The sequence below is a fragment of the Protopterus annectens genome, chromosome 2.part2, assembly GCF_019279795.1.
Source record: "Protopterus annectens isolate FY-2018-M chromosome 2.part2, PAN1.0, whole genome shotgun sequence".
NCBI lineage: Eukaryota > Metazoa > Chordata > Ceratodontiformes > Protopteridae > Protopterus > Protopterus annectens.
The window spans coordinates 347,710,028-347,723,774 of record NC_056730.1 but is presented as its reverse complement, the minus strand read 5'-3'; the positions used below and the strand labels follow the sequence as shown (position 1 = coordinate 347,723,774).

The following is a 13,747-nucleotide window of genomic DNA, read 5'->3' as shown; positions in this document are numbered from 1 at the left end:
CAGGCTGTAGTACTCCTCTAAATGTAAAGTTGTCTCTTAATGATCATGGCTGCACTGTGTGAAGCAGCCAAAATGACAACCTTACCCTTACAGAACCACACTACCAAATCATGGATGTGCAGGAGCCTTCTCCAGATTGGGTCTAGCAATATAGAACCACATACATAGCGACATGAAAACCCAGCAAAACTTAAATGCCTTTAAACAATCAGTCACTGAATACCTCCAGCAAGAATCCTGATGCACCTGCTTTCTTGAGAGTGGGAAAGTCTTGTTGTTGTTTGTCTTTCGGCTTTTTCCGGTAAGGGGTCGCCACAGCGGAACTCCGGTCCGCTAATTATTGGCAGTAGATTTTTTTTTACGAAACACTGAGGTGCCAGCTTGATGCCCAACCTTCAACGAAGGCACGCCCATTTACACACGCATGTCTTTCGAATGCTACCCAACCGCGGGGAGGACATGCAGACTCCACACAGAAGGCACTCCCAAGCCAAGCCGAGAATCGAATGGGAGAATCTCTTGCTGTGAGGTAACAACGCTACCGCCATGAGAGTGGGAAAGTCTATACTACAAAAAGTAAGACAAACAGAAGCAAAAAATGTCATGACAAGGAACTCACAAAACCCAGGGTACTGAGAATGATACTTTAATCCGTGTGTTACATATACAAAGTCCAAATTACAAGATACAAAGTTAAAAGATAAGCGATTTAATTCCTTTAGTAAAAGAAAATCAGCAGATAATACAAAAAAGAATCCACATTAAATACATCATGATTTTCAAACTATCCAATAAAGTAATGGAATGACTGCCAAACCCTGAAGCAATCACATCTTAAAAGAATAAACGTGTGCCATGAAACATGATCGTAAAGCAGACTAAAATCACAGCAATCCTTATAAATGCTAAAAAATGTATCAAATTGTAAAATTAATTGAAAATGTTAGATATATACCCAAAATGTTAAGCACAAGGAATATAAATATGTGGGTATAGAAATAATTTTAACTACTAAAACCCAAACATATCCGGAATATTAAATAGTGTTATATTAAATACAGCACATTACACATTCTGGTAATATACAAGTGTAGTACCTTGCACTTAGTTCTGTGCAGCTTTGGGCGTGCCGTGAGTGATTGACACGCCAAATGGGTGGGGATATCGAGGAAGATTGACAGGCATGTTAATTCGCATGGACATTCATACACACAACGAACTACATCTTGATTTTTCTCCTTTTTCAGGGGGGCAAGCCCCCCTGCACCACCGCTTCTTTTCTGGTTTTTGTTTTGATACCTTAAGGCCAGGTGACCAGTTCAGCACTGAGCAAGTGCTGTGCAGTGATGCTGCTGCCGTGTTCGGGAAACATTTTCAGCTGTTACATTACAACATTTTTGATAGTCTGCGAGACGTGTAACGTATCCAAGATTCATGCAAATTCAAGCTATGCCTCCAAAAAAGTAGCATGTTGTTTCAGTTTTATTACACAGTCACCTTCGCTTCCGATTACTGTCCATACACTCTAATGCCGAGGACCAGTAGCATGCAAAAGTAGAAACGACAATACCCATACCCGACTGACTGACTAAAATGTGATGTACAACACGCATTTTAGTGTTATGTCCCTAATAAAACATTTCTTTTTTTGGTAGTGAATGTCTACAATAAAACATTGGCTTGCTTTCTGCACAGATGCTGAATATTAATTACGCCATAGGGCTGGAGGCATGTTTGGGGTAGGCTTTGCTACTGCGCATCCGGCGAGGTACTACACTTGTAGATTACCCACATTCTTAAGTAAACAGTGTTATATTAAATACAGCATGTTACACATTCTTAAGTAAAACTTTCAATAAAGGTTCAATACACTAAAAACAAAACAGGAACCACACCTAAAAATCTATATATAAGAATTGCTACTCTAAAATTTATTTTGAAGGAAACTTTCTTTTTAACATAAATAAAGGCAATAGAGCAAATTCATCTCTCCAGTGCTTTAAACCTTAGTAGACAGGAACTGAAATCTGTTCATTCACGCTGGGCCAGTTGTTGGCACTAAAAGCAATTGCCAATACAACTCCCATTTCTCAAGTAAGAGGGACCATGGGGCACCTCTGTCATAAGGTGGCACTTGTTCCAGTATACAAAATTTGAAATAGTGACTTGGATTTAAATGTATACGCTTGAACAGAGCATTTTTTTCCTTTTCTGTTCTGATCTCATAAAGGTGAGTCTGCCCTTGGTCTTTCCTATATAGAAACTTAGACAAAGAACACAACAGGCACAGTAAACCACCCCCTCAGACACACAATTGAAATGTTTCCTAAATGTCACCATGAAATTATTTAAAGTCAAGTTGTTATAAACTAATATATGTGTTTACAATGCGCACAAGCACCACACTTTTTCATATCTGCATTTTCCACTTGGATACATTTTTCCCAACAATGACAGAGGTGGCCCATGGTCCCTCTTACTTGAGAAACGGGAGTTGTATTGGTAACTGCTTAACTGGCCCAGTTTGAATGAGTAGATTTTAATTTCCTGTCTATTAAGGCTTAAAGCATTAAAGAGATGCATTTTCTCTATTGCCTTTATTTATGTTTAAAAAGAAAGTTTCCTTAAAATAGATTTTAAATTAGTAATTCTTACATATTGATTTTTTAGGTCTGGTTCATATTTTGTTTTTGGTGTATTGAACCTTTATTGAATGTTTTACTTCAGAATGTGTAATGTGCTATATCTAACATAGCATTATTTAGTATTCTGGTTATGTTTGGGTTTTAACACATATTTATAATCGTTGTGCTTAATATTTTAGGTATATATCTAAGATTTTCAATTAATTTTACAATATTACACATTTTTAACATTTATAAGTATTGCAGTGATTTTAGTCCACTTTGAGATCATGTTTCATGGCACCGCTTTTATTCCTTTAAGAACAGCTGTGATTGGTTGGGGGTATGGCAGTCATTCCATTACTTTATTGGATGGTTTAAAACTCATGATATATTTAATGTGGATTCATTTTTGTATTATTATATGATGATGTTTTTTTACTAAAGGAATGAAAGCACTTATCTTTTAACTTTGTATCTTGGACTTTGAACTTTGTATCTCATATTTTGATTTTGTATCACATATATTAAAGTATCACTCTCGCTTTTCTGGGTTTTGTGAGTTCCTTGTCGTGAAATTTTTCACTTCATATACTACAAAAAGCAAGAATTCTGTTTTGAACAAGAGAAAGCATGCATATGCTGTTCTGGATGAATATACAGACAGACACACACACACACACACACACACATATATATATATATATATATATATATATACATATATATATATATATATATATATATATATATATATATATATATATATATATATATATATATATATATATATATATATATATATATATTTATATATATATATATATATATGTGTATATATATATATATATATATATATGTATATATATATATATATATATATATATATATATATATATATATATATATATATATATATATATATATATATATATATATATATATATATATATATATATATATTTATATATGTGTGTGTGTGAGTATGTGTATCTATAAATATGAATATGTATATGTGTATATGTATAGCATTACTAATAAAGTGTATAATGCTTGGCATACAGTGCAATAACACTGATATAATCCAGTAATAAATAATTCCAACCATGGGATAATCATGCTTATGAAGAAGGGCTGAGGTATGTGAATTGCTGCAAGGACAGTCTGCAGTGAAGTATATTTGTATGTGTTATATATCAACTGTATCAGTGCTGACGTGGTAAGTGTACAGCTATCTTAAAATGGCAAAACACTATTAAAGTATTTATCATCATTGAACTGAAAAGGCATCTCTGAAAAGCAGAAAGTCTACCTGTAATTGGGGCTGGATACCTCAGGCAGTACCTCATGGGAAGACAGACTGCCCACATTACTGAGCTCCACATACAGATGGAGTATTGCAGGCTTTTATAGTCAGGTTGAAAGACTGGGACCATGCAGATATATAGTTCAGTGTAGTTTAAACCATCCCCTGAAATCCTGTGGGAATGGATCAAAATGTTCTATTCTCAAAAAATGCATTTACTTTGCTTGTGCGCTAGTCACCCCACACGTCTCTTTCTCATCTTGGATGGGGAGAATGCAGGTATGATGGCCATGCCAACTTACAGGTGGAACTCCTGCAGTGGACAGTCTCATGGCCATGATGCTCCACCTGTTTGTCAGACCTGACTTCCTGCTGCAATAGACACTATAATCTGTAAAGAGCTGCCCTATCAAGCTCTCAGGTAAGTTTGGACTACAGTCAGAATAGGTAATGAATCCTAATTGCATAAAATGTTATAGAATCTCAACACATCTGGTTGGCTTAGTGAGATTCCCATCAGTTCAGTATCTTGAAGTATTGAATAATACACTGTTTGCTTTCCTTATGAGATCATCAGAAAGTACTACTGGATAACATGGAATCAGGAAGTAAATGTACAATTCAACAGATGCTCAGCATACAATACATAAAAGCACAAGTTTTTAAGACCTAAGAAACAGCTCCACCGATGTAACTAAAATAAAAAAAAAATTCATCTTTTAGAATCAGAAAGTTCAATTTCTATGATGGTAGTATAATAATACTAAAAATTAAGAAAGAAAGAAACTTTAAGCTAAAATGTTTTGCATTTTGAAATTGATATTTTATCATTTGAGTTCAACTTGACTTGTCTTACTGTACAAGACTGATTTTGCATGTTTGGTGTTCTGTTATTTTGCAAGGATGTATAAATTCAAATTAATGATTTATTATTTATTTTCCTAGGACCAGTTTATATTGATAATATCAGGTTCAGTGATGACACTATTTGTCGACCACTTACAAGTGAAGGTGGCATGCATGGTAAGTACAGAGCTATCTTAAAATGACAAAAGATAACTGCAATGTCTATCATCAACTGGAATTGCGATTGGTTTATGAATTAATAAATGCATGTGATAACCTGCAAAATAATAATCCAGGATTTTATTTTATTTTATTTTGAATTTGTTAACCGGGGTAGAGCATAGGTTTATAGGTACATACTAAGCTAACAACCACCAGGGTTTTTACAAGCCTAGTTGTGCAAAGCAACCCAGTTTTGTCCCAGAGTTCCTTGGACACCTATATGATGGGGTATGTTAGTAAAGAGGTGGCTAAGGGTTATGTGGGAGGGGTACTTAGTTGGGGATTAATTTATTTACTATCAAGCTCTGTTCATCAGAGACATGGGGGCCAGACCATGGGTGAAGTTGCGATTTCCCATCCAATAATCAAGTATTCTTTTGAATAGGGTCAGGGATGAACTCTGTTTCACGTAGATGGGAAGGTTATTCCATAGGGCAGGGATCCTTTGAGACACATATCAGTCCCTCCAGCAGGTTCTATTTATGTTGTAGACAAAGTGCAGGTCCTTGGATCTAATGTGTCTGGTGCTGTTTGTCTTGTGGATGTGCAAGAGATCTAACTGAGCTTAATCTGAGGATGTCATATATGCTAGGCATAGATCGCTTCTTAGTAACCTGTAGGAGACTGAGTACAGAGATAAGAACTTAAGGCGATCTGTGTTGGACAGGATATTCATACTCTGGATTCTCCTGGTGAGGAATCTTTGAAGGCTCTCAAACTGTTGCAAGTGCCTGATTAGGTACATGCCAAAGTGGGTATTTTACTCAGTGATGGGTCTGATAATGGCTGAATAATGTGGTATTACTACTTCCTTGGACATTATACCTCTCAACCTGGAAACATCAAAAATTTGGACAAAGGCCTGTGAAAAGTAGGTATAACTGGCCAAAAACATGTATGCTGATTAACATAAAGATTGCATGCATAATTAAGTAACCCCACCCACTCCAATGGAATTGTGGGATACCAACATTCAAATGCAAATTGAAGAATGACAGACAAAATATTAAGCATGAAATATAACCAGAACAATAGTGTTTTATTTATATTAACATTTGAAATTGTATCAAACTTTAAACTTGTGTAAAAAACTAAAATACAATTATTAACTATGATGATTGCTTATTAAAAACAATTGTTTATTAACTAAACATTTCCTATTTAGGACTTGTCATGTAGTTACCTCATTCTGCATAGCTTTTTCTATGACATATGGCTCTGTACTGGTGGCTTACACAGTACATTACCCAAATGTTTATCAAAGTCATCTTGTCATATTAAAACATTTTGCTTTTAATCCTACAGACTTTCAGAACCAGATGTGCTCTACCTAACACTTCAAAGGTTTCCTGTAGGTACTGACCTTAAAGCAACACCTCTGAAAGTATTGTAAGCTTCTGGTTCATCTTTAAATCATCAGCCACAGTAAACCCACATAACAGATTGAGACAAGCTGACGTAACAACTGCATTTGTTCAGGGAACAGACAGCTCTAAGTCACTGCAAAAATCTAGAGAGAAACCATCTAAAAAGCAGTGCTGCATAGATTAGCAGACAGTGCATTAATTCCTGTCATAAATATTACAGAGAGATTTAGAATGTGTGTGGGCATGGCTGGCAAATTGCAAAGATTAACCCTTTATCCCTTATAGATCTGGTGGATGTGATTATTCTAAAGCATATGGACCTACATAAATGTTTCTTGTAGTGTTAACATGCCTCCACAAGAAATCTAGATTCTTTTACACATGCAGCATATAAATTAAGTAAATACATGTTAAGAAATATATTCATTTTGAATTCAGTGCTCTATTGTTTATTTATATATATATATGGATTCCTATTACAAGAACGAAAGTTCACAACTTCAAACTTGTAATAGGAGGCCTCACTTACGCGAAAGTTCACTTTAACAAAAGTGAACTTCCACGAAAGTGCACTTCACCGAAAGTACCGCAGCACAGTGGAGGACATCAAAAAACAAGCTATGTCCTCCACTATGGTGCGATACTCACGGACCTTAGGGTTAGGGCACAGGCTAGGGTAAGGGGATAGTTAGTAAAGCTATCCCCTTACCCTAACCCATGCCCTAACCCTAAGGTTCGTGACTATCGCACCATAGTGGAGGACATTGCTATGTCCTTCACTGCGCTGTAGTCATCACAGACCTTAGGGTTAGGGCTATCCCCTTACCATGACCCGTGCCCTAACCCTAAGGTCCGTGAGTACTGCACGGAAGTTCAGTACAACACCCGTTCGTTGTACTGAACTTCGCGTAAGTGCACTTTCGCTGCAGTGTGCATTCCATACACTATTTCGAAGTAGTGAACCTTCGATCTAGTGTATGGAATCCATATATATATATTCCCACACACACTGGTCATAGCTCAGTTTCAACCTCTTAGAGCAAGGAATCCGGACAAAGCATAAAACTATGGGGGAACAAAGCCCAAAACATAAGGACAGATTTTAAATATACTGGAATGATAGGATTTGTGGACAGCTGAAATATAAACTGACAGTACAGAAGTTAATAGCATTGCCACTGAGATAATTTCTTAAATATATACTGTCTGCAAGTGCAAAGAACTATGTTTAAGAAATGATTCCCTGTTTTGTGTGTGTGTGTGCATAACAAAAAGATCAGCCCAACAGATATTAGCTAATATTAATCACAAATCACATTTACAGTGATAACTTCAGCTGTAGTAGTAGCACTCTCATAATGTTTTCTTTTCAGATAATGCATACATCGTACCTTACTACTAGTGCTTTGGCAGCCATATGATAAGCTATTTCCTTGGCTCATTTTCATCTCATCTTCTAGTGTCTGTTCCCATGTATTAGGTTACTGCATACTGCTTCCTACCATTTCTAGACAGGATTAGTTTAATGTAACATTTTCTAAAACTGGGTGAATTTTACTTCAGTTTTAATTAGCCACCTTGCACCAGTAATTTTCTTTTTAATACAGTTACTTACTAACCAGTGCTTACGCCAAGCTGAACTTGTGCATATACTGTGTACTGACCTTAAACGATGCCTTACAAAAGACAGCAAATCATCTGCAAACTGGGTTCATCTGGGTTGCTCTTCTGCTCCTAATTCAAACCTGCTCCTCTGTTCTGTACCAACAGGGTCAAGCCCTACCACAAAGTGTGAACTGATGGCTAAATTCAATGTTTTACTTTTTGCATTGCTAGACTCTCGGCACTGGGAGTCAGCAGACGTAGTTTCTATTAGGCGAGGCAATAAGATGTGTTTTTTTTCTTGTTTGCTTACCAGCCAGAGGAGGTGGTGGTCGAGCCACCAAAGAAAGTAAATTCCTGAACCCATTCCTGGCTGGGACTGAGAGAATGCAGACTGCGGAATACTGGTGGGCACTGGGAGGATCAGACAGACTCTGCACTACAGTACAGAACTTAAGTACATTACGTATTTGGGTTGGCAGAACTTAAAATTAAATTGTAAACAGTGAATAAATGAACAGCTTTGCAAGCTCCTCTCTCACGGCTGTGCTGCATGTCTGTTACTACAAATACTCCTCCGTTTCCTTTCCTTCCAATTAAAATTTACAACCAGGCGGGCAGTCTGCTTCACAAAGTTACATCATAACACACGTCCCTGCATTCTGCCATCATGTGATGATGTCAAATTGTAAAAAAATAAAATAAAATGAAAAAAATTGGGAATTGAAGGGTACCACTCAGGAATTCGTGACAGCCCATTATTTTGCCCTCCAAACTGGTAAATATCAAGTAATTCAGTATGGTTGAGAGGTGTGCCGAACATGGATGCCATACCCTTGCTTATGAGTTGGGCAACATAGAATTATTTTCTTACTACTTTGGCTATGTGCTGGTCAAAAAGTGAGATTACTGTCTGCATACATTCCCAGATCCCTATCTATCATGTCAACTCTTAGGGATGTTTTATTGCTGAAGTAATTAGTTTGGGTGGATGCTTTCCCAAAGGGCACTATAAGGCATTTCTTTGCATTGAGTTCTAATCTGTGGATTTTTCACCAGTCATTTTTTGTGTTAGACCATCTTGTGGGATGTTGGTGTCAAGGGAGGAATCTATGACAGCTCCCAATTTACATTCATCTGCAAACTTGGTGATCTAGATGCCTTTGAAATTAGCCTTGACTTCCAAGAAGTAGATGCCAAACAGGGGCAGGCCCAACATGGAGACCTGGAGCACTTTGCTGGTGACAGGTCTGTTGGTGGAGGTGGTCTCACTGATCCTGACTTCTGGGGTCTTATCTGTGTGCCAGCTGGCAATCCAATAAGTTATGTAGGGGTTTATGTCTAGTTCAGAGAGTTCTTCAACAATACCTGAGTAGAGTATTGTATCCAACAAACTGACCAGGTCAAGGTAGGTGGTATGCACCATTTTCCCCTCATCCTTAGCCATGGCAACCCTCTCGAAGAAGTCTACCAGGTTAAGTAGGCCAGACCTTCCCTTAACAAGCCCATACTAATCCTGTGGCAGCAAGGTATAAGTGTAGGGGTGGAGTACAGATTGTCTTGGGTTCTAGTACAGGGTGTGCAACCTTTTGGGGAGGTTGGCATAATGGTTAAGGTGTTTACCTTACAGACACAAGGTACAGGATTTGATTCTAACATGGGGTAATTGGCTAGGCTTAAAATGGCCCACAACTGCAGTTAGCCTAGTATTAATCTATGAACCTATCAAATGGAATGGGTCAAGTGTCTGTAGGTTGTTAGTGTTGTTATTGATCAGTTCCATAATAATTCATTCCATGGCTTTGGATATTAGACTTGTCAGACTGATGAGTCTGTGGTTTCCAGGGTCAGATGATTGACCAACCTTATGAAGATGGATGATCATTGCGATCTTCCATTCACTTGGCATGTAACATGTTTTGAGTCTGTAGTTGAAAAGAGCATTAAGAGGTCCTGCTAGGTTTGATTTAGCCTATTCAGGATCCAGCTGGTGATACTGTTGGGACCCACTGAAGCAGTGTTTTAGGCCTTAGTGAGTGTCTCCAGGATCTGCTCCCTGTTGATAGTTGGGGGTGATATGCTAGAAAGGATTTCAAAGAGGGTGAGTTGTGAAGTTAGAGCTATATATATCAGCCAGTAGATTTGCTATTTCACCCTGGTCAGTGAAGGTTGCTCCATTTACAATCAGTTTTGCACACTGCTGAGTGTTACCTTTAAGGTTCCCGACATAGCTGAAGAAGCCCTTGTGATTGTCCTTCATCTGGGTGACTATCCTGACCATGTAATTGGCATTGTTGGACCTTATTAGACTTAGCTTATTGTTTAGTTGAATCAGAGAGCTCTTGTCCCTTTGAGAATTGCTCTTTCTGATTTTGGTCATGACTTTTTTTTTGTTATATAGCCTGTTAAGGTAAGGATTCCACCACTGTGGTTTGTTTTTGGTGTTAGATAAGGGCTTACTTATGGTAGACATGGCAGCTGCAGTGCAGCCATTTACATGTTTGTACAGGGTTTCAGTAAATAATTCTGTAACTTAGCTGTGTTCTCGAGGTTTGCGGGAGTCATGAATTTTGACAAACAGATGGTTAGTGAGATGTTGTGTGCTTTAGTATAATTCCTAACTGTTGTACATTTAGTTCAGTTTCCAGGTTGATTTTTATTTTGAGGGAGACAGTTTTGTGGTCCAACTTCACTAATGAGGACATGGCATGGGGGTGGGGGGGGCAATGCTCATCCATGTTGGTGAGTACTATGACCAGTGTGATTGATCCTCTGGTTGGAGAGTGCACTATCTGGTCTAGGGTGTTTGTGTTGATAAAGTCCAGGGAATGATGTGCCTCTGAGCTAGTGGCAATGTACATTTCACAGTCTATAGAGGGGTAATTAAAGTCTCCCATGAATAAGATATTTGGCTGAATGGTGAGTAGCTCTAGTAGTTCTAGGTAAGAGTAATGAACTTCATGGGTCATAGAGGATGACCTCTAACTGGCCAGGACATCTTAGGGAACCTTGTCTATGGAGACTTGGACATAGACGAACTCCAGGGCATCATCCTTTTGAACCACCGTAGAGTTGTATTTGATGCTAACATAGATTGAAACACTTCCACCTTTTCTCCTGTCTGTGCTGCTGTTGGTCTAAATGTGTGAAAGGCACCATAGCCTTCCACTGCTGGAGTTCTTTTCTGCAGCTTTAAGCCAAGCCTTGTTAATACCTATTAATACCACAGAGTCTACATTCTCCAGAGTGAGGAGAGCATGTGCGATATGCAGTTTCTTGTTGAGGCTTCTTGTAATGAGCAGTAACACCTTAAAATTGCTTTGAGTTGTTTTTTGTCTGTTTTGCTATGTTGGTAGTTTTGTCATTTTGATATTACCTGACACATATTCAGAGAGATCCATAAAGTCTCTTCATGTAGTCCAGTGAGGTATGTCTTAGGTCATTTACACCAACTTGTAGTATGATAGAATCATATTGGTATGTTTGGTACAGTGACTTGAGTGCATGTGTGGTACTGTGGATTCTAGTTCCAGGTAGGTAACTATCCATTATCTTCTCCATCCTGGTGAGAGAAGTATCCATGTGTTGTACAATGGAATCCCCTATGACAAGAGAACCAGGTAAAGTGTTTGCTTGACTTATGGGCTTTGTTCTTTGGGGATCATTGGGTGTAGGCTTATGTGTGGTGTAGGTGTTGCTTTTGGTGTGTGCTTTAGTGATTGCTGAGGGTAGGTGTTGCAGTTTGATGGTTTAGGAGGTCTTTGAGATTTGGAGATGATTTTTTTTAGTGCCTCAGCATAAGAGGGCCCGTGCGTGTGGTAAGCAGTATGTGTAAAGGATGTAGTGTGTTTGTTTTTGATAAGCATGTAGGCAAGATATTATCCAAGGAAGTGAAGCATGTACATCCCTCACATGCTGTTTTAGTTTCTTTAAGGAGCACTTATTCCATTGTACCTATTTAGTTTCAACCCGGAAAAACAAAATAGATACATGACATTACAGTGAATGATAAAAATGCAATATATACATTTATTATATATAAAGTGAATATCATAGCTGACTTGAGGGCATAAAGGCAATAGATAAATGACATTGCCTACAGAGTGAAGAAAAAACACAATATATACACACATCTTATACAGAGTGGCATCAGAGTTGGCATGTGGAAAGAATTACAATCAGAAATGGAGTCAGAGCAAGGAATATAGACAGAAGAAAGGAATGACGAGGTTACATTTTATGACCAAAACGATAGCAGGTGCATTTTGTTATAGTCTTGAAATGTGCTTTTATTTGTCAATGGAAATGGATTAAGAAGAATGAGAGATTCACACAGCTTTGGACAAACAACTGGGAAGTCATGGTCTGTGCAGGGAAGCCTAGTTTGGGGGGTTTGGAGAGAGAACATGAGTAATTAAGATGTCTAAGGTTGTATGTTGGTGCACCTGTGAATAGTCTGGAAACTGGTGGGGGAAGGTGTCATTCTTCATAAGTTTAAATAGTTGAAAGATAAGTAGAAAGTTAGCATGTTGATTCACAGGTAGACAGTTACCCTTTCAGTAATTTTGCAGTGGTGCTCATTTATTGGAGAGTGAATGATGAATCTCCAAATGCCAATTGGAATGGACTGAATGGTGGATATATTTCTTTTGGAAGCTGCAGCAGTTATGAGGGAGATGATATTATATCTGAACCATTGACATACCCTTACCTATGGCATTTCTACAGGGTCCAAATATAAAAGGAGAGATCCTATTAGTCCAGAATTGGAGAGAGTTGATTTGTGTGTGTGTGTGTGTGTGTGTGTGTGTGTGTGTGTGTGTGTGTGTGTGTGTGTGTGTGTGTGTGTGTGCGCCTGTGTGTAGCCCAGACAGAGATGGAAATTTAAGAAGGGGTTCAACCAAATCCCTAGGTTTTTGAACAAAATGACATTTTCAATAGTGTTATTAAGATGATGTGGAGGTACTGCTATACTTACAGGTGGATCAGTGTAGTATGGAGGTACTTCTACACTTATAGGTGGGTCAGTGTAGTGTGGAGGTACTATATGTGGGTCAGTGCAGTATGGAGGTACTGCTACACTTACAGGTGAATGAGTGTAGTGTGGAGGTACTGCTACACTTACAGGTGGATGAGTGTAGTGTGGAAGTACTGCTGCACTTACAGGTGGGTCAGTGTAGTGTGGAGGTACTGCTACACTTACAGGTGGGTCAGTGTAGTGTGGAAGTACTGCTGCATTTACAGGTGGGTCAGTGTAGTGTGGAGGTACTACTACACTTACAGGTGGATGAGTGTAGTGTGGAAGCACTGCTGCACTTACAGGTGGGTCAGTGTAGTGTGGAGGTACTGCTACACTTACAGGTGGGTCAGTGTAGTGTGGAGGTACTGCTACACTTACAGGTGGATGAGTGTATTGTGGAGGTACTGCTACACTTACAGGTGGGTCAGTGTAGTGTGGAGGTACTGCTACACTTACAGGTGGATTAGTGTAGTGTGGAGGTACTCCTACACTTACAGGTGGGTAAGTGTAGTGTGGATGTACTGCTAGACTTACAGGTGGATGAGTGTAGTGTGGAGGTACTCATACACTTACAGGTGGGTCAATGTAGTGCGGATGTACTGCTACACTTACAGGTGGATGACTGTAGTGTGGATGTACTGCTACACTTACAAAATGGATTATTGTAATGTGGAGCTACTGCTACACTTACAGGTAGATGAGTATTGTGTGGAGGTACTGCTACACTTACAGATGGGTCAGTGTAGTGTGGAGGTACTGC

The 13,747-nt window shown here is 38.5% G+C and overlaps 1 protein-coding gene across 1 annotated transcript in view; it reads left to right on the top strand.

The window, feature by feature from the left end:
- COL9A1 (collagen type IX alpha 1 chain) overlaps window positions 1-13,747 on the top strand; it is a 655,564-nt gene that overhangs the window by 55,323 nt on the left and 586,494 nt on the right. The window contains exon 3 of the mRNA XM_044063896.1: window positions 4,876-4,953. Within this exon, the coding sequence (XP_043919831.1) occupies window positions 4,876-4,953 (78 nt within the window). The remainder of the gene's footprint in view (window positions 1-4,875; window positions 4,954-13,747) is intronic.